Source organism: Chlorocebus sabaeus, chromosome 16 (genome assembly GCF_047675955.1).
Source record: "Chlorocebus sabaeus isolate Y175 chromosome 16, mChlSab1.0.hap1, whole genome shotgun sequence".
NCBI classification, from domain to species: Eukaryota; Metazoa; Chordata; class Mammalia; order Primates; family Cercopithecidae; genus Chlorocebus; species Chlorocebus sabaeus.
In genome coordinates, this window is record NC_132919.1 from 60030293 (window position 1) to 60057471 (window position 27179).

At 43.0% G+C, this 27179-nt stretch overlaps 1 protein-coding gene and 1 non-coding gene across 5 annotated transcripts in view; both read right to left on the minus strand.

The window, feature by feature from the left end:
* Nucleotides 1–27179, minus strand: part of PRKCA (protein kinase C alpha) — a 511284-nt gene that overhangs the window by 159868 nt on the left and 324237 nt on the right. For all 4 annotated transcript variants that reach the window (XM_008012039.3, XM_073005116.1, XM_008012040.3 and 1 more), the window contains 2 exons: nucleotides 9250–9361; nucleotides 5212–5340 (listed from right to left, as the gene is read on the minus strand). In XM_008012039.3, coding sequence (XP_008010230.1) covers nucleotides 5212–5340; nucleotides 9250–9361 — 241 coding nt within the window. The remainder of the gene's footprint in view (nucleotides 1–5211; nucleotides 5341–9249; nucleotides 9362–27179) is intronic.
* Nucleotides 12397–12500, minus strand: LOC119622280 (U6 spliceosomal RNA). Its single transcript, XR_005238939.1, has one exon. It is a non-coding gene; the product is annotated as a U6 spliceosomal RNA (small nuclear RNA).

Consider the following 27179-nt stretch of genomic DNA (forward strand, 5'->3'; position numbering starts at 1 on the left):
AAGAAAAAAAAACATGCGACACCATTCTGATAACATCAGCACCACTGCCCGAAGGCAAAAAATAAAAATACACTGCTAAGGCGGAGGGCTTTCCCATAAATACCCCACCAAGCTAGAAAGAAAACTCACCTCTGACTGCAAAGGGTGGTTTCCATCCCACAGCAGAGCTCCTGTTCGGAGTTTCTATGTTACTCTGGGATTACTGTGTAACATTTGCGATGCTGCACAGGTAACACAGCTGGAACTAACCTAGCAATTAACACAGCTGCTCAGCGTTCAGGTTTAAATGCATTTTCTGAGAAATCACTCACATTTGGACCATAAACTCTGCGCGTGATGGCTTATGGTTTACATTTGTGTTCTCATAAAAGCCGTCACCAGGCTAATTCCCACAGCCCTCTACCTCTCTCAGTCGGAGCTCTCTTCCCTCTCTGCCTCTCAAATACCTACAGTATTCAGTCGGCCGCTTCTCCACGGGTTCCTTCCATCTCTGTACCCTTCCCCACCCTCAGCACCTCCCAAGGGTGTGCTATTTCATCACCACGTACTTGGCACTTAATTTTACATGGATGTGGGTTGTTCTTTTTTTTTTTTTTTTTTTTTTTTTTGAGATGGAGTCTCGCTCTCTCGCCCGGGCGGGAGTGCAGTGGCCGGATCTCGGCTCACTGCAAGCTCCGCCTCCCGGGTTCACGCCATTCTCCTGCCTCAGCCTCCCGTGTAGCTGGGACTACAGGCGCCCGCCACTTCACCCGGCTATTTTTTTGTATTTTTTAGTAGAGACGGGGTTTCACCGTGTTAGCCAGGATGGTCTTGATCTCCTGACCTCGTGATCCGCCCGTCTCGGCCTCCCAAAGTGCTGGGATTACAGGCTTGAGCCACCGCGCCCGGCCGTGGGTTGTTCTTTATCCTCTTCCTGTGTTACTCTTTTCTCCCCTGGTTTTAAGTCCCACGTTGGGACTTTCCGTGACCTCAGAGAACCTCGTGGGGTGCTGATTGTGGGTTCAGCAAATATTCATGGGTTTATTGTTTGTTCCAAAGGAGACTCTAATTAATAAGAGAGACTTAGAACATGCATAGCCTATGTACTGAAAGCAAGGGTGTGGAAGCCAGGCCTGGGCTGCGGCTCCCACTACATCACTTTTCACCCTGCAACTTGGAGTAATTTTCTTCCTTTCTCAGCTCCTTTGCTCATCTCAAAAAGGAGGATAATAATAGTATTTACTTCATGGGATTGTTTGGGGAGTCAATGAAGCAATGCACATAAAATGCTGAGCACAAAGGTCCAGTCCTATTAACAATAAATATAGAGCAAGCACTCAATAAATGGTAGCTATTGGTATGAAAACATTTCTCAAGATAAACTCATGCCTGAACTATTTGGTTGGGAAATGGTGCAGGCAGGTACTGGGGGTGGGGATGCCATCCATCACTGGCAAGTGCTGCCCCAAGGGGGCTCTGCTTAGTACCACTTGCAGCCCTTTTATACTGAAAGAAGATGAGTCTGATGTCTTCTATTTGGCTGTTTAAAACAATTCCTAGTAACTAATACGGGTACTCCTTCCTTCTTCCTTTCCTTCCTTTCTCTTCTCTTCTCTCTGTCTCTCTGTCTCTCTTTTTCTTTTTGATGGACTCTCGCTCTGTCGCCCAGGCTGGAGTGCAGTGGCACAAGCTCCGGCTCATTGCAACCTCCTCCTCCCAGGTTCAAGCGATTATCCTGCCTCAGCCTCCTGAGTAGCTGGGACTACATGCGCACGCCACCACACTTGGCTAATTTTTTGTATTTTTAGTAGAGACGGGGTTTTATCATGTTGGCCAGGCTGGTCTCAAGCTCCTGACCTCAAGCGATCCACCCGCCTCGGCCTCTTAAAGTGCTGGGATTACAGGCGTGAGACACCGCACCCGGCTGTAAGTACCTATTTTTCAAAATTTTATCAGCTACTATAGTTATACAAGGGCATTAACACCAGGGGTTGCTGGGTGAAGGGTGTACGAGAACTCTGTACTATGTGTGCAACTTTTCTGAAAATTTTAAATTACTTTAAATGTAAAATGTTAAAGATGTAATTACTAATTAGTTATTTCCTTGAGCCTGACTTTCCATACTTAAGATTGGATTCCCTTCACACACACAACTGTACTTCAAAAATAGACTCCAATTCTTATGGATACTGTCATCAAAATATCTTCTCTCTGCATCTGCTATTTAAATATTTAGCCATCCAATTCACCGTCTGTGTGACTCTGGGTGAGTCACTTCATTTCCTTGTGTCTCTGTTTCTTCATCTATAAAGTAAGGATAATAAAGTCAACTTCTTCACAGATTTGAATAAAAGTTAGTACATAAAGTACTTAAAAAGTGGTCCTGTGGGGGAAGCACTGGGTAGCTGTGAGCTGCTGCTATTATTTGCTGTGGTCTGAATTCATATCTTAAGACTGGATTCCCAGTGTGATAGTATTAAGAGGTAGGGCATTTGGGAAGTAATTGCTTTGGGATATTTCATCCAACGCAGAGCCTTATAAAAGAGAGAACAGGGATCAAGTTTGCTCCTTGCACCATGTGAGAACACAGCCTGCCTTCCTTTTCCATGGGAGGACACAGTGAGAAGTGCCATCTATGAAGCAGAGACGGAGCCTTCACCAGACACTGAATCTGTTGGGGCCTCGATCTTGAACTTCCCAGCTTCCAGAACTGTGATACATAAATTCCTATTATTTATAAATAACCCAGTCTAAGGTATTTTGTGATAGCGGCCTGAATGGAATAAGACATTATTATTATTAAACTTGCTGAATTCACATTCCTAGAGTGGAGCTATAGCTCTACAAAAATTTGTAAACTAATTCTCAAGGGACTTGGCCCAGATAGTTGCCATAAATAATACTGGCTGGCTTTCACATGTAAAAAGTCGATGTCTAACCCAGTGAAAGGTATTGTTCCTTAAGCTGATTCTGCGATTGTGAGTCAAGTTCAACTCTTGGCAATGGTAGAGGAATTAGCCTGATGTAAGCTCTAGCACAAAGAGGTCTGACCTTTCTCTTCCACCTGTGTACCTGTGCCACTCCAGCCAGGGCATCTGCGCCTCTCTGCGCAGTTTTAGATCTGCAAGGCTGTTGAGGCTCATAGGAGAGACTGGAAGGTGCAGGCAGTACATATGGTTGCTGCTTTTATTACCGAAGACGGCACGGGGTGTGTCCAGCATGCACAGCGTGCACGTTTTCCTTTATCTAGAAACACAAAGAATGCCAGCTAAACATTTAAATGCTCTGTCCAGGCATTCCTGCCTTATAGCGAGCCATAAGGTAGCCACATGTAAACCCATAATTAAACTCTGAATATTCACCTGTGATGTCTATTCTATTGCCAACAGCAGTCGCTTTGGAAATAAAGGAAAAGGTAAGAAAAGCGTAGAAATGTTTAGCCCGTAGGCATTCTACTTTATGCCCCTTGATCCCTTACCACCTATGGACACTAGGTGTTATGGTAATTTTCCCCTTGACTGCAAAATCTGCTCCCCAATACGTGGTTTTGACAATGTGGAAGCCTTAGTAGAAAAGAGAAACAAGAGCAAGGCTGGGATGTTGCAGAAGGGTCTCATGGCCCAGCTCATGGCCCCCAAGGAACACCATCTTCCTCTGGGCAGAGAGCAGCAGTGCCCAGTCAGAGGGGCCCTGGCTGTCAGATAAGGGCAGAGTGGATTCCAAGGACAGCATCAGCCCATTAAAAAGAAATGCAGGTGACAGCCACAGCCCCAGAGGCACTGGCACAATAGGGATGGTCTTGAGAAAATAAAAGAATTTCTCTAAAATCTACAAAAAGTCAGAAGGGATTCTGTATCTGTGATAGGGATTTCATTCCCAATTCCATTTTGACCATCAGCTATAGCTGGTTTCAAGGTTATCCAGAGGCAAACTGTTACCCTCTCCTAGCGATACCTTGGAATCCTGTGGTTTTCTCTGAGTTCTTACCTGAGAGGACAGCCCTGGTTCGAACATTTGCTTATCTTTCAAAGGAAAAACCTGAGGATGTTTCCAAAAGTAAGCTTTTCTTTGGAAGCCCCCACCTTTCCTTTTTTTCTTAAACAGATCCTCCTAAGCCTTTCTTCTATGTTTTCTGTTATCTAAACATAATAGATTAGCATCAGTCTTTCCATGTTTATGACAGCTTCAAATTCCTAGATACAAATGGAAGATACCTTTGCTGATCAAATCAAGATGAATGCCCTTGTCAACAAGAGTAATGTATACAGTTGGTCCCTCCGGGACCCCCAAGTACGAGGAAATAGGCTGATGCCTGAGAGTTCAACCACACACCAACATGGAGTGGGTCATGGTACAGAGAACTCAAGTCATCTTGAGGACACGGGATGGGTCCTAGGCCAATAGGACTCCAGGATAACTTGACTGAGTGTGCCGATTAACCGAAAGTGGATTTGGTGGGAAAACCAAAGGAAAAGCTACGCTATGGCAGAGCCCACCCAGAAACAGCCCCGAGGAGGGAGTAACCAGGCCCATGGACAGGGAATTCCGGTCACCTAACCAGGCTGTTTGTGGGAGGTGTGGTAATTACAAGCACAGTATCTGGAGTCAAATGCCTCCGTTCCCATCCCAGCTCCTCACTTACTAACTTTAACACTGCAAAGGACTGATCTGTGTCTCAGTGTCCTCTTCTGGAAGGTGAAGTTAATAACCAGCTAGGTGTCAGGTCTAAATAATTAATCTATGTGAAGTTCCTAGCACCATCCCCAACACCGGGGAAGCAAAAGCACTCAACGACTGTTGCTGTTGCTGAGGTGGATTTATTGGGCCATCACAGCCCAATGCCACAAAACACCTGGGTCATCCATCCATTGGCCTCCCCTTGTTCTAGTTCCACTCCCTCCAACAGCATTTTGATTAATTGGCTCCCCTGACCCCCTGTCACCGGGAGGAGAGTATACGGGCCATGCTGTCAGAATAGTCCAATCCACACAGTGGTTGTGACTTGGTGTGACGTTGAGTATTTGAGAATTTGGGTGTACAGACCCGTCTCCTGGGAGGTGTATTAACGTGAGGGTTCAGAGGGCTGCAGGGTTCCCAGACAGTGATGGTTCCACCAGGGCAACTGCCTCTCCAGAGGCCTCAGGGCATAGAGCCCGGCCCCCACCCTGCCTTAATATCAACCTTTATCCAAATGCCTGCCCACGATGCTGCTCCGGGATGAGCAAGCCTTACCTGTGACATGGAGCTTTTCATCAGCAACCTCAGCCTTTAGGTAAATCCGCCCCCTCTTCTCTGTGTGATCCATTCCGCAGAGGCTGGGGACGTTGATGACGCATTGCTTGTGAACGTTCATATCGCAGGCTGTGAATCAAGAAAGCAGAGGGTGAGCTGGGCATATGGACTCCAACCACCGCTCCTCAGTGTTTTGGTGCACGAGCAGAAGTGAAAATGAGTTACCCCCAACTCGATACTTTGCTATACTGTTTTTGGTGACATAAAGAACTGTTAGCAGATGTCCTGTACAGCACAGGCTTCATGTGAGTGACAATATCCTTAAAATACCCATACCATATTTGCTCAATCTTCACTGAAGCAAAATATCCCAGCTTGGCCTTCTGTGATTGTTTCAAATATTTAACAGTATACAAAATTCACACAGGTAAATATGTACAAAGCTCAGTTTAATTAATATTTTATGTACACAGAGGCAAAATAATATGAAAATTTTAAACATAGGATTTTTTTTTCTTTTCTTCAGACCGGGTCTCCTTTTGTCTCTCAGGCTGGAGTGCAGTAGCATAATCCTAGCTCAGTGCAGCCTTGAACTCCTGGGCTCAAGCGGTCCTCCCATCTAGGCCTCCTAAAGCACTGGGACTACGGATATGAACCACTGCACCCAGCTTAAACATAAGACTTTTTGCTAATGAATTCTTTATGCTTTTCTGGGCTTACCACTGAGAAACAGTGAAAATCTGCAGATCGAGTATAGAAAATTCATTAAATTTTCCTTTCCTCAGCTAACCTTGTATTTTCAACAAGGTTTAAGTACATTGCCTGTGTTTTTTTCCCCAAAGAACTTGTATTTGGTATTTTAAACCTGTCTTCAAATATTTAAATATTATTCCAAGTAAAACAAATACCCGCCTAGCATGATCAGCCACTCCTTACAGCTGACATTATGTGGGTGAGACAGGGGGAGGATAAAAAAAGATCAGTATTATTGCAATGAACCAAAGAAACCCTGAAAAGAATCCTGTGTGCCGGAAACAAACAGAAGACCGTGTGTAGGTGTTCTAGCTTGATCGTCCTTGTACCTTTAGGCTTCCAGAAGGAGGGAAGGCCCCTGGAATCCTCACGAATCCTTGCCAGGATGCTAATAAGGTTATTCCGTAATCATCAAGGTGGGGTCTTCCTCTCTGTTTCATTTAGAGTGTTTAATTTTAACATGACAAAGTAAATTGAAAAAGCACCATGAATAATGTATACTGCTCCGATTAAAGACTGACAGCAGAATGACGGACATGCTGAGAAAAGAACAATTAGCTAATTCACAAATGTGGATGCTATTAGGCTTCTATTTCCAAGGCTAACTGTTCAAAATTCGACACTTCGAATTTAGCCAATATAAAGGCTCCTGAAAAGCTGTGTTATGAATGTCGCTTGTGTTAACCATGTCATGTGTTTAAGTGTCCGGGCAAAATCTGCAATGTGAAGGCAGTAAATGCCAGAGCCTCTGGAAAGCACACAGGCAACGGGGAGGGTACTGGAGGTGAAAGTGCACTGGGCCGTGCTCCAGTCTCCGCTGTGTATCTTGGGAAGCTCATTTGTTCTAACTTCATTTCCAGCTCTACAAAATGAGAGGTTGGCCCACTCGAGTTGTTGTTGCTCACTGCCCCCTGACGCCCTGCCCCATCCCAAGTGGAACTCTATCTAGGATTACAATTGCACAAGGTGGAAGGGCACGGGAAGAGGCTTTTTCTCTGCAGAAGTTAAGGTCAGTAGGGGTTGCAGTTCTGGGGCTTATCAAAGGAGCACAGGCGGCAGCCACAGAAGCCTTAAGATTCCTAAGAAAAAGAGTTTAAAACAAAACCAAACAAAAAAGCATTGGTCCAGGTCAGCGGTTTTCAAAATTTTTTAAGTAAGGAAACCATTTTGCAAACAAAATCTAAAGCAGAATCTAATTATGTAAACCACATGAGTGTTATTTTATTAGCATCAACTCAGCTAACAAACGCAAATTTATACCATATATTTATTATAAAGACATTCAAGGATCACCAGTAAAGCCCTCCGATACAAACAGAACTTTGAAACCAGTGGTTAGGGATGCAAGCTGATGTCTCAGACCAGCCTCCACATCTCATTTATTTTTGCATTTTGTTAAAGTAGTACAGGATCCAAAAATCCTGATTCATACAGAAAACTATGTACAAACAGGAACAGTGTCTAATGGCATGCTTCCCCATCCCAGCCGACTCTTCAGTGAAGAGGATGCTGTAGCAGAAACCAAGTTCTGCCCAAGGAGTGAAGGTTGAGTATGTAACACGTTCGAATGTTTATTTTGTTCCCAGTTTTAAAGTAGTTAAAATATATATACAAATGCACTTAAGTTGTAAGCCCTTGCAGAACCCCTGAAAACCATGTCTTTGGAATCCTAGGGTTTTTTTTTTTTTTCTCTAGTTTTTTGAGACCAAGTTTCACTTTTGTTTGTCCAGGCTGGAGTGCAATGGCACAATCTTGGCTCACCATAACCTCCGCCTCCTGAGTTCAGGCTATTCTCCTGCCTCAGCCTCCTGAGTAGCTGGGATTACAGGTGCCCGCCACCACCCGACTAATTTTGTATTTTTAGTAGAGACAGGGCTTCACTATGTTGGTCAGGCTGGTCTTGAACTCCTGACCTCGGGTGATCCGCCCGCCTCGGCGTCCCAAAGTGCTGGGATTACAGGTGGAAATCCTAGGGTTTCTTGAAGCAAACAAACATGGCATTTGGTTGTGACGCTGTACAACTCTGTAAGGTGAAGAATCTCTGTCCTGAGAAACTCCATCTACTCTATAATGCTCGTTTATGTTCCTTTTTCTACAGTTTGCTCCATGTAAGATACAAATATCAGCTTATGGCCGTCATAGCAAATGGCAATAGTCATTAGCAAACGGCAATAGGCTGAAATTTCCACAGTGCTTCCCAACCTATTAGAAAAACAGGCTGGGCAATTAACTTTTCATGTCCTAAAAGTATCAACTTGTATTTAAACAAACATAGCCTGAGGAATCTCATACTTTAAGAACGATCAAAGCAGGCTGGGCGTGGTGGCTCACGCCTATTATCCCAGCACTTTGGGAGGCCGAGGCGGGCAGATCACAAGGTCAGTAAATCGAGACCATCCTGGCTAACACGGTGAAACCCCAACTCTACTAAAAATACAAAAAATTAGCTGGGTGTGGTGGTGGGGGCTGTAGTCCCAGTGACTCGGGAGGCTGAGGCAGAAGAATGGCGTGAACTCGGGGGACAGAGCCTGCAGTGAGCTGAGATCGCACCACTACACTCCAGCTTGGTCGACAGAGACTCCATCTCAAAAAAAAAAAAAAAAGAATGATCAAAGCAAAGAGTCTTCATAGTTGCTTTTCTTTCCTCCTGGTAGTTGATGGAGACACACACATAACAAAAAATAAGAGAAAAGGGTTGGTGTCTTGCTTGTCAGTGGTCCTCAGTGTTCTGAGCCGGGCTGATACACATTTGATCCGTCCATAAACATGCAGGGTGAGTGAACTTAAATAAGATGCTATTCTGGTTTTCATGTTCATTTTGGTTTCAGTTTTAAGAAGAGCCTACTGGATTTTTCCACAGTCCACCCACTAATTAGAGACATAGGAAGATAATGAGTATGGTTGCTTGGCTTATTTTGAAGCTAACCAAATGTGGACCCGGCGGCGGGAGGCTTCTTTGGGGTTTGACTAGGCTATATTTTACAGTGATTGAAGACTTCTGCCACTAAAAAAAAAAAAAAGGAAGAAAAAAAAAGTGACAGCACCCACCAACCTCATTTATAAATCGAGCGCTTTTTTGGGGTTCATAATGAGGCAATCAAGTAGTTTAATAAACTGGAACTTTGACAGTGGAAGATTCTACACTTTGTCAGTCTGGTATATACCTGAACTAATTCTCTCTATCGAAGAGTTGGTGTTGAAAAGTTACTGAGCCCTCCTTGCTCAGCAAACCCTGAACATGAGCTACAGAGCCTCGCTATGAACTGGAAAAGAAAACTTACTTACTGTCACATTTCATCCCTTGGTGGATAAGTCCATACAGCAGGGACCCGCAGTGATCGCAGAAGGTGGGGCTTCCGTAAGTGTGGATTTTGAACTTGTGCTTGCTCCTGGGGTCCTGGGAGAAGAAGCACAGTGCTCATTTTAGTCATGAAAGGACCACGTTTTTAGATTAAGCCAAGCTCAGGCCCCACCACTCCCCAATTTATATAATTAAATATAAATTAAATTTATATAATTAAATATAAATTAAATTTATATAATTAAATATAAATTAAATTTATATTTAATAAATATCTAAAATATTTACTGGTGTTTTTTTTTTTGAGATGGAGTCTTGCTCGTCGCCCAGGCTGGAGTGCAGTGGCATGATCTCAGCTTATCGCAACCTCTGCCTCCCAGGTTCAAGCGATTCTCCTGCCTCAGCCTCCTGAGTAGCTGGGATTACAGGCACCCGCCATGATTCGGGTATTTTTGTACTTTACTAGTAGAGATGGGGTTTCACCATGTTGACCAGGCCGGTCTTGAACTCCTGACTTCAGGTGATCCACCAGCCTTGGCCTCCCAAAGTGCTGCGTAAGCCACTGCATCTGGCCTGCATTGTGTTTTATATAATGAATACCTACGTTTCCTCTCTTTATGGGGTGAAATTTGCACACACCACGGTTTCCACCAAAGCTATTACTTCTGGAGCTATGGTCACCACAGCCCTTGGGGGCCAGCACCGTGTTTTAAACAACTTGGCATCTCGGTCTCCCCAGTGCCTAGCACAGGCTGGGGCACGAGTAGACACAAAATCGGTGTGTTTTTGAAGCTGAACAGGAACAACCCTAAATGGATCATTCAGAAGATCTCCTCTTGGACAGGGTATCCAGAAATACAATACACTGTGAAACCAGATCTACATCCAAACTGACAGGTCCATTTTCTTGCTTCTGCACCATCTCTAAAGTATTTAATGCTTTTTATAGGGAAACTCAGCATGGTCAGATGAAAACTGGAAAGGCACTGACATTACGCTTCCCCAGAGCCCACTGCAATTTCATTACCTTCTCTTGCATACCACACAGAGCACCGAAGGTGCAACCAGACATCTTTTTTCTTTAGATTTTTAAGCTTTTGTTCCTCAACTCACAGATTATGGATAGGGAAGGAAAATTATATACAGAAGACTATCGTGGTTAAAGAGCATAGACTCTGGAGTCACTGCCTGGGTTCAGGTTGCAGCTCTGCTACTTCCCAGAGGCATGGCCTTGGGTGAACTACTTATCCTTTCTGCCTCATCTGTAAGCTGAGAAATTAACAGCATCTGTTTTCTGTGGTTACTATAAATAAGGACAAAACGAGTCAGTCTTTGTAAAATGCTTAGAAGAGTGCGTATCACAGGGTAGGTAGGTACCATGCAGGTAGTGCAGACAAGCACCTCTGCCTCTGGGGCCTCTGCTTACTTTTTTATTTATTCAATTTTATTATTATTATTTTATTGAGACGGAGTCTTGCTTTGTCGCCCAGGCTGGAGTGCTGTGGCACAATCTCGGCTCACTGCAACCTCTGCCTCCTAGGTTCAAGCGATTCTCCTGCCTCAGCCTCCCGAGTAGCTGAGATTACAGGTGCCTGCCACCACACCTAGCTAATTTTTTATATTTTTAAATTTTTTTTATTTTTAGTAGAGACGGGGTTTCACCATGTTACTCAGGCTGGTCTCAAACTCCTGACTTCAGGTGATCCACTTGCCTTGGCCTCCCAAAGTGCTAGGATTACAGGTGTGCGCCACCATGCCCGGCCTCCTCTGCTTATTAATATATAATAGTAGGCCGGGCATGGTGGCTCACACCTGTAATCTCAGCACTTTGGGAGACCGAGGCAGGCAGATCACCTGATATCAGTAGTCTGAGACCAGTCTGGTCAACATGGTGATACCCTGTCTCTACTAAAAATACAAGAATTACCCAGGTGTGGTGGCGCGTGCCTGTAATCCCAGCTATTTGGGAGGTTGAGGTAGGAGAATCGCTTGAACCCAGGAGGTGGAGGTTGCAGTGAGCTGAGATTGTGCCACTGCACTCCAGCCTGGGTGACAGAGCGAGCCTCCATCTCAAAAAATAAATAAGTAATAGTAGAGCTCTGAGCTTCTACTCAGGTGATCCATTTGTCTCCCATCCAAGTACTAACCAGACCCCACCCTGCTTAGCTTTCGATCAGGCCTGTACAGGGTGGTATGACCATAGACTCAGCTGTTCTACAGGAACTACAAAACAATTTCATACTCAACATGTACCTATCAGGACTCATTCCTGTTAAGTTCTTCCTCTTGAATCACTCTTTGTGGCCTGAGCAACTGTAAAGGCAGAGTGGCCATCCACTGAATTAAGCAAGACCTTAGAAAAGCAGGGTTTGGGGCAGGGCAAGAGATCCAGAGATCTACTGTAGACCTGCCAAGCTTGAATTATTCTTTCTCCCAGGGTTTCTCCAATGCAAAGTGACACAAAGTAGAATATTCTTGGCTGCTGACTTTCTGAGGGCCTTGGTGCTGGTGATTTTGGGGAATTCCAAAGGTGATTCTGACTATAAGATAATTCACCCTTTGGTTGACTATGGAACCTAAAGCCTAAGCCACATACATGCCAAAGGCTTGTTATGACTACCTTTTTTTTTTTTTTTTTTTTGAGACAGAGTCTTGCTCTGTCACCCAGGCTGGAGTGCAGTGGCGCGATCTTGGCTCACTGCAAGCTCCACCTCCCGAGTTCACGCCATTCTCCCGCCTCAGCCTCCCGAGTAGCTGGGACTACAGGCGCCCACTACCACGGCCAGCTAATTCTTTGTATTTTCAGCGGAGACGGGGTTTCACTGTGTTAGCCAGGATGGTCTCGATCTGCTGTCCTCATGATCCGCCCGCCTCGGCCTCCCAAAGTGCTGGGATTACAGGTGTGAGCCACGCCCGGCCTATGACTACTTTTTAAAGATTTGAGAATTCTGAAATAGTTCAATCATACAGAGAAGTATAAAGAATAGTAAACCCCTTATGTCTGCACCACCCAGAACTTATAAAAGTGAGCATTTTCCCCTAGTTTTTAATGCAAAATTATCCTCGTTTTACAGAGATGTTAGTGACCTTCCCAAAATCACATGGTTGATGAACATCAGAATTCAGATTTTTTTTATATGAAACGGTTTACACATTTGCACGTCATCCTTGCACAGGAACAATGCTCATCTTTGTTTCACTCCAAGTTTTGTATTTGTGCTGCTTAAGAGAGCACAGACCTACGATGTCACCAACATTGGATTCCCATCCCAAGACCTTTTGGAGATCTACTCAGAATGAGGATCTGGCTCTCAATATCTTTACAACAAATTTTTATATTTGCAACACATTATTTTATTTTTATTTTTTGGAAACAAGTCCACCACCTGTTTTTGTAAATAAAATTTTATTGGAAAAAAGCCATGTTCCTTTATTTACGTATTTGCTTTGGCTACAATGGCAGGGTTGAATAATTATGACAGAGACTGTGTGGGCCACAAAATCTAAAATATTTACTATTTGGGCCCTTTTAGGAAAAGTGTGCCAAGCCCTGCTTTAAGACAGGGGTTTTCAAAGCATGGTTCCCACACAGCATCACATCACCTGGAACTTGTTAGAAAGGTATAGTATTTAGTCCTTTCCCAGACCAACCAAGTCAGAAACTCTGGGGGTGGGGCCTCCCAGTCTGTGTTTGAGCAGATCCTGCCAGTGATCCTTGTGTCGGCAGACTCACTAAAGACTGGAAAACCACTGCTCTGGAAGGTCATTCAACAAGTATTTAGTAAATGCGTCACAGGTGCGACGTGAGTACCTAGCACCTCTATGTGCAGATGATTAATGATATCCTTGAGGCAGGTCAGTAGTTTACCTCCTAAATGTCTCTCTCAGGGTATGAAAAATCAGCATCTTCCTCGACAGCTTATTTCTTCTGGAAAGTAGTAGTTGGGTCTACGGTATGAAGTATGACCTTAGATTTCCACCATTAGAGAAGCCCACCAATTTTCCCAGGATCCCACGACATCAGGAAGAATGTTCAGGGAGTAGGCTGGTGCCAGCACCAATTAAAAGTACCTGTGTTGACAGGAAAGGTTGTGTCCTACAGTGCGGAGGGCACAGAAGATGCCAGGGGAAACGAAGGAACCAGTTTTCCCTGCAGAAACGAGTCATCAACAAATGGCACTAAATAAATAAGGAATGGCAGCTCGCACGGAGCCCTTAGGAGTATGTGCGTGCCAGGCAGCCCCAGGGTGGTTGTCATACCAGTTGGTTGTCACATAGATCTCCACTGACGGCCGGCCGCGGTGGCTCAAGCCTGTAATCCCGGCACTTTGGGAGGCCGAGACAGGCGGATCACGAGGTCAGGAGATCGAGACCATCCTGGCTAACACGGTGAAACCCCCTCTCTACTAAAAAATACAAAAAACTAGCCGGGCAAGGTGGCGGGCACCTGTAGTCCCAGCTACTCGGGAGGCTGAGGCAGGAGAACGGCATGAACCCGGGAGGCGGAGCTTGCAGTGAGCTGAGATCCGGCCACTGCACTCCAGTCCGGGCGACAGAGCGAGACTCCGTCTCAAAAAAAAAAAAAAAAAAAAGATCTCCACTGACGTGGCACACAGGCAACTCACTTTTCAGGAAAACCTAAGGCTTACTCATGCAACAGCCATATGGCACCTTCAGGCTCTCACCGTTTGGAGGTGTAGGAAGAGAGGAAACCATCGCTTCCACCTCCTGCCTAAGTCTGGAGAACCGGCAAGTCTCGGTGTCGTCACACCCCAAAATTATGTGTGGCCAAAGATCCTGCCTATGAATTACAACAATGACAGTAATAATAATAGGACCAGCTGTTTGTTGATCAGCAAGTGTGCACAGGTGCTTTACAATAACCAAGATCTTTGTTTAGAGCAAGAGATTCTCCTATGAGAAGATCACTGAGCAGGACTGTGGAGACCTGTGTTCTGACCCTAGACCCGGCACAAACTTTTACTTTGGAAAAGTCACGTCATTTATTTATAAAGCAGAAAGAAAACCAATCTGCCCGTGTCATGGGCAAGGGGTGACACTCAACTTAGGGAATATAAGAGAAAGGCTTTGCAACCTGAAAATCCCTAGACAAATATAAGCATTATTATTATTATTACATTATCCATAGGAGCAAACTTCAAGGTGCCCAGGGTTTCCCCAAAATACTTTAGTGACTTGGGCCTGGATGGGGAGGACCAGGGCAGAGAATCACCCTCAGGCTTCAGAGGTGGTCAGAGTGAAGCCCAAGCTGGCAGAAGTTAAGGGACTTCCTCCTAGTTCCTGCATTCCCGACTTCTGCACCCCAAGCCCGGACTTTCAAGCCAGTCCTCTTGGCAAACGCCCAGAGTGGTGTTTTGTGAAACTGTCTGCTAACTCAAACCACCTCTTGCACCGTCTCAATTATATGGATGATGCCATTTCTTGCACTGCAGCAATGGGATGCAGGAGCATGGAAACTCTTTCCCAGTCTAATTAATCTCACCTAGTCTGACAAAAGAAACCACAGTGTTCGCGACAGAGCTGTGAGTCATGAAGATCTGCAGAGAGCAACTCGTCCTAAAAACTCCCCAGGCTTGCTGTGTTTCTATCAATAACCTCTAAATAGTGATGCATTTTACTTCTTTGGGCCCTGATTTCCTCATCTGGAGCCTAAACGTATTGGGTGGGATCAGTATTTTTTAAATGTCAGGTGGTACCTAAGGATGCTGAGGATGGAGGCAGGAGAAGGCAGAAGAGGGAGACCACTGCTAAAATTAAAGTTGAAAACAACTGGACTAGATCATCTCTTTAATTCTTTTTTTTTTTAAGCTATTTAATTTGAAATAATTTAAGACTCACAAGAATTTGCAAAAATAGTACAGACTGTTCCTGCATACTCTTCATCCAGCTTCCCCAGTGATAACATCTTACATAACCACAGCACATTTGCAGAACCAGGACAATGCTACAATACCACTAACTAAACTACAGAGTTTAGGGTTTCTTCAGATTTTACATGCATAATTCCAATGCAAGAGCATTTACTGTACTACACATGCATTTAATATACTGTTTACTGAGTAGGGAACACAGTAATATTGGCTGGTGAAATACACTAACTCAAGTAGAACAGCACCAAAGGAACATCTGTTAGTTCTTCATTAAATATATAACCCGCCGGATCTCATGTTAAGGAGTCGTGGGAGGATGAGTCTAAAGATTTATCTGAAAAGCAGAATTAGGATGCTTCTCTCTAAGTAATGGAAACACACTGTTGTTTCCAAACCTTTCTGACCCGTTTTTCAAAACAAAATCATTTCAAGGCACAGTCTGAATGAGAGCTCAGGTGACGTGTGGCACCGGCCCGGGCCATGAGGGATTGAAAGGTGGGTAAGGCTTGTGGCTTCCAGGTGGTGCCTGTGACCTGGATGGACAGACAAGGTGAACACCACAACACCAGGGCACAAGCTGCCCCCACTGGCCCGAGAGTAGGTCTCCTGATAGCTGCCAAATTCATCAAATTCATCATGCAAATGATCAGAGCAGCCTTAGGATCCTTTCCTACATCTATAAACCTGGACATCTCATCTTTCTCCTCGGGGAGTTCCAGGTGGCACCCTGGTGTCTCTCATCTCTGTCTTCATTTTGGCTGCTGCCTCCACCTGCCAGGACTCTACCTGCTGAAACACCTGAAAAGTCAATATCAAAGTCTCCTTCCTCCTCCAGGAAGTCTCTCCAGATGTCAATACCAGTCACAATTTCTCCCCTTCATCTGACCTTCCAGAGCATTTTATTTCTGTCTTTTGCATACCACTTAACACATTCTGCCACTTATGATAATTATGACGCTGTCTACCTCCCTTTTAATTTTTCATCATTTATCTCTCACCTCCCCCACACAGAGGACTGACATGACAGTCTAGCAGAGAGGAAAGAGAGGTCTTAAAGGATGCTGCCGAACTGAGGATTAATGTTAGGTATTAACTTTATCTCTGAGCTTCCTGGAAACCAAGGTAAAAAGGGGAAAGTGACATTACTAGGTTCCTCCTGAACTGCAAAACTACCTGAATGTTGAAGTCTGTCTTTGTATCCTCTGAAATCATTTTATCCCCTACATGGTAGACCTTCAGTAAATGTGTATGAAAGCAACTACTAAATCCTTAACAAAGCACACTGTGCACCAAAGGGCTGTAGATAGAGTCATCCCACAGATAAGTTACAGCAAGTCTGGCTAACTTACGGCCACAAAGAAATGTCTGGTGCACACCAGCTTCACTATTACCAAGTTAATAATATTTTCCTTTTTAGTGAAATACATGTTAATCTTCCTTTTTAGTTCTCCAGGAACTGGCAGCCTCTCATTAACTGGAGTGTGAAACCTGCTGTCATTATGTCACAAGCCTGACATTATATTATAACGAAAGAGGGAAAAATACAGCTCAGATACTTCTGTCATATATGTGGTTGGGAGAAAAAAATGAAGGTTTTGAGCTAATCACTTTTCATAGGCACAAATAAAGTCTAACCCACAAATCTAAATCTAGACCTCTTAGAAAAAAAAAACAAAAGTGAAAAATTCAAATTCTATTGGAAGCATCCGCTGGCCTGTTTCTCATTTCTTAGTTTTATAATATAGCAACTTAATTAGTCTTCCTTGGAAACATTTCTCAACATTTCTACCAAGATTTTTCAAAGTCTCTCTTTATCACCATCATCATTACCACTATCATTTGCAATTTGTTAAAATAAACACATGGATCTACACTGTGCAGAATTTGGATGCTGACCGGGCTTAACATTTCCTAGATGCATTCTTGTTGTGTCTATAGCAACCTAGAAGGCATATTCTAGGTAAGTTTGCAAACGCAGTAGTCGAGGCTGGAGACTAATCCACCTACGTGCAGTATGAAATCTCTAGAGGAGTTAATGCTCCCTTCACACCAGGAGGAGGACAACCAGTGATGTTTTTTGATGAGGATGTTCATATTTGAATTGATATCACTGCACATGTGCTTTTAATGCAATGAGTAAAATAATGGCAGGGTTTTGGTTAGAAGTCATCCTGGCTTGAATTTTCCACCCATATTTGAATGCCTTCAAAATGCCCCACAGGTTTCTCTTGAAGGACCAAACTGTCTGTCATCGAGGGCTGGGGGTTCAGGCTTTAAGGGTTTCTGGAAAAGACTGTTTCTAACCAACAGAAGCTCTGCGGTGCAACTTCCTCCAGCAGCCAGAGCAGTGTGGCTCCTTGAAGCTGTTCTCCTCTAAGTATCAAGGAAAATTCTCTGTTGTCACCATCTGATGTGTTCTCATGAATCATGCTTGTAAGCCAAGCTTGGGTCTAAATGTCACCCACATGCTGACTATATGAGAAACACCTAAAACACTGCTTCAAGGGCAAATCTAGCATCGTTACTGTGATCTTAAATTTCTTAAGAAATTTAGGGAATTACGAAGCAGTTTTTTTTTTTTTTTAACTCTATGATATAAAAAAAGACCTATTTAAAAATTTTTTGGTTAACATGAGAGTATTACCAAAACCAGGTCATGCGATCACGGTGGCTGCATGTAACTTGGGGACCACTGTAATTATTACATTGTGTATCATGTACTCAGCAAGGCTGCCACGCCCCTCTCAGGCTGCTGAGTCTGCCTGGTCCACTCTTCATTTGGGCTTAGGATCGCACTTGGTCTCTGACCATACTGGTCTTGTTGGATGTTTCCTTTTCTAAGAAAGCGCGAGAGAAATTCCATTTTTGGTGACGCTCATTAATTTTTGATCTGCAATGTAACATTTCAGTTTATTCTGGTGAATAACACTCATCTATACAGTTGGATGAACCTGTCAAACCAGGTTTTGCTAGTAGGTTTCTTATGAGTCCTTTGCCCAGCTATGCAAGATGCTGTAATCATTCAATGGGAAGCAATAAATTATTTTAAAAATTCTAGATAAATCTCTAACAGCGAGGCAATGGCTAAATAAACTGTAATATATTTATACTATGGAATACTCCATGCCAGTTAAATCAAATGAGCTAGATCTTTCTGTAAAATCATGGACAGATCTCTAAGATATATTATCTAGTGAAAACAGCAAGCCACAACACAAGACATAAAATATAATGACTTTTATGTAAAAAAACAGAAACAAGCACTTTGGGAGGATCATTTGGGCTCAGGAGTTCAAGACTAGCCGGGGCAACATAACAAGACCTCATCTCTACTTAAAAAAAAAAAAATCACCTGGGGGTGGTGACCTATGCCTTTAGTCCCAGCTACTCAGGAGGCTGAGGTGGGAGGATTGCTTGGGCCCAGGAGGTCAAGGTTGCAGTAAGCCCTGATCATGCCACTGCATTCCAGCCTGGGTGATAGAGCGAGACCCTGCCTCAAGAAAAAAAAAAGGCCCTCCCCTGAACAGTAAGACAGCTTTTTTCTAAATTGATAAGTAAGTAAATGACTCCGGGAAAGTGTGGGGACAGATTAGGTTCAGAGATGAAAGTAAAAAGAGACTTTTAATATTACCTGAAAAAATTTAAGTTAAAAAATAAATCCATACATCATCGAAGTAATCCAAATTACCATGAAGTCCAGCTGAATACACTGGCTATATTTTGGCTGCTTTATGAGACTCCATTGCAGGGAAAGCCTAGTGTGCTGGAGGAACTGGGGTGCAACCACCTCATCTCACTACAAAGGGACTTTGTTTGCAGTTTCTCTACCAATCTGCAGGGGAAGGTGTCTATGTGAAGGTGCTATGAAGATATTTAATACCACAAGCCATCAATACAAGTTAACTCTTAATGAAAAGCTATTATTATGACCATCTTCCTATTTCATAATATACCTTCTACATTAACATCTCAAGACATTGTTTTATGTCCGGTTTTGCTCCATCATCAATCAACTTTAAACCAATTTATTTTTAACTTTTGTGGGTACACAGGTGTATACATTTATGGGGTACATGTCATGTTTGATAAGGCATGCAATGTGAAATAAGCACATCATGGAGAATGGGGTATCCATCCCCTCAAACATTTTTCCATTGAGTTACAATCCAAATAAGCTCCTTATTTTAAAATGTACAATTATTATTGATTATAGTCACCCTGCACAATTTTTAAATTTCAAAAACCTTTGATGGTTTCATATGGAATTCTGAATTAAAAAAAGATAAGCTAGGTGCAGTGGCGCATGCTTGTGGTCCTAGATATTTGGGAGGCTGAGGCAGGAGGATTGCTTGAGCCCAGGTGTTCGAGGCTGTAATGCGCCATGATGATGCCTGTGAACAGCCACTGCACTTCAGCCTGGGCAACATGGTGAGACCCTGTCTCTAAAGTAATAGTAATAAAAATAAGATGTTTAAAATGTGTAAGTATTCAAATCACAAACCCTAAACATAACTCATTTAAAAATAAGGTTATTTCCTAGGTACCTATCAATTTCTTCATTTTGCCTAAAAAAAAATTATTTACTGTGCACCTACTATGCTCCAGGTGGTGTGCCCACTATGTGAAGACTCCAGGTGTGGCTCAGGTCCTATCTAACTTGGAAGAGACTAGGTTATACTGTTAACGAATCACTTCTAACTTTCAGTGGCTTCCCACAACAAAAATTTCTCTCACTCTTCACTTAGGGACTTAAGCAGTCACTATCTAGGATACATGCAATCTCACAGCAGAGGAAAAAGAGAAATGGCAGAGTACTCGACGGCTCATAGATTTCCTGCATGGAAATGGTGTCATCATTTCCGTTTGCATGTCACTGGCCAAAGCAAGGCACATGGCCAATCTGGAAGTCAACAGGGCAGGGTGTAATATCCTCCCCAGAAGGGGACAACAAATATTTTAAACAATAATACAATCTACAATGGCCCTCAGAAAGCTTAGTATCTACTGCCATTTTATATTATTTGGTAAAGAACCACAGGATAGGTTAGGACTTCAAACCTTGAAAGCTTGTCAGTTTGAGTTCAACTTAAAATAGTTTCAAGTTGGTGATGCCCAATGAAACCGTCCACCTTGTAGATATAATTTTAGCTTAGCAACAAAGCAATACCAAACAACCTCAAAATCTCATTGGCCTCGGTCTATTTCTCACTCATGTTATCTCTCAGTAGCTACAGGGCAGGAACACCTGTCTACTTATTCTAGCATCTAGGGATGAAGGAACAACTGCTATTTGGGACATGCCGTTCTCACGGCAGAGGAAAGGAAAAGCAAGAGGTGAAACTGAACGACAGTCTGTCAATGCTTCTTGCAAGTGGCTAAACTTCACCCCCTTGGGCCAAGACTGACCCTAGGTCGGGGATGCTCTGCATCCAGGGAGGGGCTACAAGTCACACAGCAACAGGTAGGACCTATGGTCATCGGAGAGGTAAGGGAACAAATAGTGGGGGACAATAATACAATATTCCACAGATATTCCTGTATGTCTTTCTCCACCCTATCTACTTAGTATTTAAGCACATACTTAAACTATATACTTAAATCATGTTTTTGTTTCAAGGATAAATCATTATTTTTCTTTTTCCTATTGTCATCCTGATTCCTCTAAGGAAAAAGTCATTCAAATATCACATTTCTTTGCCCATTCAACTGGGGGTACTGACTACTTTAACTAGCTTTATGGCAACTCTGAGAACAGTAATCTTTTCAGGAATAGCTCACATTTTTTAAAAATGTCATTTAAAAAATTTATTTTGAAATAGTTTTAGACTCACAAATTGTAAAAATAGCGCAGAGAGTTCCCACGGACCCTCCACCAGCTTACTCCAATAACAGCATTGTACATAACCATAGCACATGATCAAAACCTGCTATGAACAGAGTGTATATGGATTTCACATGTGCTCATTGTATAGGAGGGTATGTGTGTGCAGTTCTGTGAAATTTTATCACATTCATATTCATGATACAGAACTTCTCCATCTCTACAAAGAAGCTCCCCCATGCCACCCCTTTTATAGTCATACCCTCCCCTCCCCTAACCCCTGACAACCACTGATTTATCCCCTATTAAAATTTGATACCCTTTTTTTAAGCACCAAATAATGCTTATGCTAATTACAGACTTGGTGAGTTCCAATACCATAGTCAGAAAGGAACATAAAATAGGAATACAAGAAGCATCTAAATTATGCAAACCTCTGCCAGCCCTGTACAAAGTGATATGTCTCCCACAAGAATTCATGGCCAAGTCTGTACAGCTATCTGAGAACAAATCAGAGATAAACAAAAACATACTTATTCAAGAGCCTGCAAGATCCCATCCTTTTCACTTAATTTAGTAAAAACAGGATCAGGTCATTGTGTGAGGTACCATCTGCTATCCTGTGATGATGTGGACCGAATTTTGAAGCCTACTCTTTGGTGGTAGGGAGCTAATATGCCTGGGATTCTGCACTCTTTTTTGTCATGAACTTGGAAGAGTATAACATTATTTGCCAGAGGGCTGATTTTTATGCCTCACTGTAACGTCGTAAGATTCCCCAGCAGCTGGTATTTGTTCATCTATTAAACACACACAGGAGGCAGAAGGTGTAACTATGTCTTTCTCTCGACTGCAAAGTCCAAATGGGCCGGACTCTCTCTTTAGGTACCTCTGACCTTCACCGTGACTCCTCATTACTTCCAGTAGATATTTCCCAAGCAGCAACCCCTCTTACCCATGTTAAGAGAAATTTTATTTGCTTTTTTCGTTTTTGAGACGGAGTTTCACTCTTGTTGCCCAGGCTGGAGTGTAATAGCATGATCTTGGCTCACCACAACCTCTGCCTCCCAGGTCTAAGTGATTCTCCTGCCTCAGCCTCCCGAGTAGCTGGGATTACAGGCATGCCCCAACACGCCTGGCTAATTTTTTTGTATTTTTAGTAGAGATGGGGTTTCTCCATGTGGTCAGGCTGGTCTTGTAGGTTTGAGTTCAACTGAACATAGTTTCAAGTTGGTGATGCCCAATGAAACCGTCCACCTTGTAAAATACCTCAGGTGATCCACCCACCTCAGTCTCCCAAAGCACTGGGATTACAGGTGTGAGCCACAGGGCCCAGCCAATTTTATTTATTGATGTTCAATGATCTTTTTGGTTATAACATCACTTTAAAACACAAAATGTGTAGTTTATGGTAAAATACTATTCTACTAATTTGTTACTAATTTTCTATTGTTTAGGTCACATGTTCTTTTAAGTGGGTAAAACCATACTTGCTCTAACAAAATTAGAAAAGGTAGTTAAGTAGTAAGAAGTATATACACATTAACATTTTGGTAGATTTCATTCAAGAAAGATAAGAGAGTGAGAAAGAGGGAGAGAGAGAGAGAGGCTGCTCTGTAGCTTTTAAAAAAATCTACCAGTTTATGTTAAACATTTTTCCTTGTCATTAAATATAAATCAGCGTCACATCTTACAGTATATTCCATCATACATTCACACTCTAATTGATTTAATCAACCCCCGATTCCTAAACATTCAGGTGACTTTTTCACTGTTATGAATAACACGACCATGAGCAGCTTTAAGCACACACTGTCCAAGCGTCTTATCAGTTCCCCAGGATAAAAGCCAGAAGTAGAAACCTTGAGCCAAAGAGGTGAACACAAAATATTAAAAGCAAAAGCTATCCATCGAGAGGCAGAGGTCTGTTTTTGATCAAGCTGCTGTGGTTGTGCTGGACGCTTGCGGAGCCTGCTGGAATAAGCTTGCCAGTAACCAGTTTTACATCTTAGCTAAAAAGTGATATGTTAACTCTTGGTTTTTCTCCGTTTTTGTTAGGCTTGGGCATTTGGCCGCGCATGAGTTAGGTGCCCCCACCAACCCCATCTGCTCAGTGACTGCTCAGAGCCTCCACAAATTGATGGTTGAGGTTTTCGTCTCTCCAACTGCAGCAAGCCATTCTCTCCTCAAAGATGCACTTGATCTTGTATTGATGCCCCTTCATTCCTTTTCTAAAACCAGGGATTGAGAAACTGCGAATGTTCAGTTTTTTTTGGGAGGGGGGGGGCGGATACTGAATTTCCAACCATGCGTCAGTTAAGGAGGGCTGGTAGGAAGCCATAAAACAGGAGAAACTGAGAGACAAAACACTCACACACACACTCACACGTAGTTCTAGACTGCTATTGGCCTCTTCAGCACTTAGTTTTACATAGATCCACTGGATTTTTTTTAATACTTTAAGTTCTAGGGTACATGTGCACAATGTGCAGGTTTGTTACATATGTATACATGTGCCATGTTGGTGTGCTGCACCCATTAACTCATCATTTACATTAGGTGTATCTCCTAATGCTATCCCTCCCCCCTCCCCGCTCCCCACAATAAGACCCAGTGTGTGATGTTCCCCTTCCTGTGTCCAAGTGATCTCATTGTTCAGTTCCCACCTATGAGTGAGAACATGTGGTGTTTGGTTTTCTGTTCTTGTGATAGTTTGCTGAGAATGGTGGTTTCCAGCTGCATCCATGTCCCTACAAAGCACATAAACTCATCCGTTTTATGGCTGCATAGTATTCCATGGTGTATATTTGCCACATTTTCTTAATCCAGTCTGTCACTGATGGACATTTGGGTTGATTCCAAGTCTTTGCTATTGAGAATAGTGCCGCAATAAACACACATGTGCATGTGTCTTTATAGCTGCATAACTTATAATCCTTTGGGTATATCCTCAGTAATGGATTTGATTTTATAGCTGTGACCACGTAAAAGACACTTCCACCTTGGCCTTCACTTGTGAAAAGCACCATCACAAGTACAGTTGCACTGTCTGTTAGCACCTGCCCTTCCACGTCTCACTTTGCACTTCCCAGCATCTCTGCATTTCTTTGTGTGCTGGTGGTTGTGGAGCATGCAAAAATATCACATGGATGTATTCCTTCCTCCCTCTCTCCCTCCCTTTCTTTAAACAATAGAAGGCAACACTAATGCACTTTCCCCTGTGGCATTAAATGCATCCAGAGCAATGACTCCCAGAACTCAACCTGAAGAATAAAGACCAAAACAGTACTCATTGATACACCCCCCAACCCCCACACCCCAAGATAGCATCAGAGACTTCCAATCCTACATCTTAACCTACTGGCATGGTTTGCTTAGTTGTTAAAAAAATTTTGAAGTTTGCCCTTAGGATGGCAGAAACCTACTGTGCACATTTGAAATTCATCTTTCTGGGTTGTTTTTTAAAGCAAAACAAATACCTAATAAAAATATCTCTGCAAATATGCTAATATTTCTACATGTAGCAGACAGTTGTGTTAAAATAAAGGCAGAAATTCAGCACTGTTTGCCGCAACAGACGTCTAGTCTTTAGAACTCACTTCTCCGCTCTGCAGAGGGAGGTTATGATATGGTGGCTGGAATACAGGGGAGGGGGAGGGATGCGGCATTTAAGTGCATTTCTGTGGATACCTCTAGTGAGAATGTTCTTGGGGTTGAGACTAGAGAAATACTGTAACTGCTAGTGTTCCAAAAAAATTTTTTTTTTTCCTATTAACCACTTTAAACTTAGAATAATTCGACATTTAAAAGAAAAAACAGCGGGGCACGATGGCTCATGACTATAATCCCAGAACTTTGGGAGGCCCAGGCAGGTGGATTACTTGAATCCAGGAGTTTGAGACCAGCCTGGCCAACATGGCAAAACCCTGTCACTTCCAAAAACACAAAAACTAGGCGGGCATGGTGGTGTGCACCTGTGGTCCCAGCTACTTGGGAGGCTGAGGTGGGAAGATCGCTTGAGCCCAGGAGGTAGAGGTTCCAGTAAGCCAAGATCATGCCACTGCTGAGTGACGGAGTGAGATTGTCTTAAAACAAACAAACAAACAAAACCAGAAAAAAGGAAAAAGAGAAAGAGAAAAGAAAAAAGGAAATATAACCAAACCAAATGGTAGCCTTTGGGCTCTTGCAACCAACTTAAAGGTAGCCCCAGCCCCCTCCCATGCTTCGCCTGTACGCACAGGATTCGGAAACATATTCCCAGTTTACCTGTTTATCCATCTTTCCTAAAAGGATGCTGCGGGGGGCGGAGGCGGGGGGTGGTGCGGAATGAGACCACATAAATGTGCAGAGTTCACCTTAACTTTCAATGAGCTTTCATTATCTCCTTTTATCTTGTGTTACGACCATGGAGAGTCAAAGGACAGTCTCCAGTTTAAAGATGAAGAGACGGAGGTTCAGGAAAGTAAATGATTGAATTTGAATCCATGGATAGGGAGTGATAAAATCAGGACTCCGACCCATGCCTCTAACTCCATTAATGGGCCTGACCTTGTGCTAGACTCTGAATCAATGGCACATCCTAAGTAACATATTGGGCAATAAGGTTTCTTCTGGTATCAAGATAGTGATACAAAGTATAGATACCTAAGCTTTTTTTCTCCAAGTAGCTCAAATACACAGAAAACAGAAGGCTGTTTTCCCCTGAGAAGAGGAAAAAAGGTAAAAAATGTAAAGCAGCAGCCTATCATATGAAAATAAGCGATACTGGTATTTTCTATCTTTATTATCTCTAGATTTCTATTCCTACTACTGCAAATGTGTCCAAGCTGGAGTAGAAAGACAGATACTTTTTAATTCCACTAGAGGGGAATAGAATGACATCAAGAGATACAAGTCAATAGAGTTTTAAAGTTTGTCGCCAGCAGAGTAGAGAGGAACCCTACTGTCATTGTACTTCTGATGAATTTGTGTTTTACAGTGTTCATATCCCTCTCCTCTAAGAAGTCTACTCCAAAGACGTTAAATCAGGCTGAAATTTTTACTCAGTTTCTATGATACGTGCAATTCAAACATTCTGTTCTTTCTGGAAGGTGATTTTTCTATGATTCTTTGTTAAGCACACAACATTTGACAGCCAAACCAATGTAATATCACAAAGAACTTAATTGGTATCCATAAGAGGAAACGTTCTGTACAAAACAGAAGTTTCAACAATAAAGTAGGTTGTGATATAAAACACCACGGGAGACTTTCTCGTGATCTATAGAAAGATGAAGGGTTTCTTCATCAGAAAATTCATGATCCAGCCCGATACTGTCCAAAAGAATCTTTTGCAATGAGGGAAGTATTTCAATCATACTGTTCAATACAGTAACCACTAGCTTTCTATGACTACTGAGCCTTTGAAATGTGGTGACTCCTACTTAATTCTTTAAATTTCTTTTAATTCATTTATAATTTTTTTCTAATCACGCAATTATTTTCTAATAATTCTATTTATTTATTTATTTATTTATTTATTTATTTGAGATGGAATCTCGCTCTGTCGCCTAGGCACAATTTTGGCTCACTGCAACCTCCGCCTCCTGGGTTCAAGAGATTCTCCTGCCTCAGTCTCCAGAGTAACTAGGAATACAGGCATGTGCCACCACACCCAGCTAATTTTTTATATTTGTAGTAGAGGGGGGGGTTTCACCATGTTGGCCAGGCTGGTCTCAAACTCTTGACCTCAAGTGATCCACCCACTTTGGCCTCCCAAAGTGTTGGGATTACAGGCGTGAGCCACCACACCTGGCCAAATCATTCATTTAAATTTAAATAGTCACAGGTGACTAGTGGCTACTGTGTTAGAGAATGTAAATTTAGAACTCCCTGCCCAGTGACACCTGATTCGTTCAAGTCTATGATCTTTTTCTCCCTACTCCTTCTCCAAAGTACTACAACAGTAGAGACAGACTGAGAGAGAGTTTCAGAGTCTGGAGATAACCGGCCAAGATGAACTGCCCATGTGGCTGGCAATGTCTTTTGAACTGGCCCTTTCATGTAACCTCACTTTGCCAGACTAAGCCAGGCCTTGCAGTCTCATGTCTAACCTCCTGGTGGCTTCCTTCCCTGTGCCACACTCTATCCTAGTCAGGTAACTCTTCAGGATCCCCTGACTGGCATGCATCACTCCCTTGCTCAAAAGCCTCTAGTCGCTCCC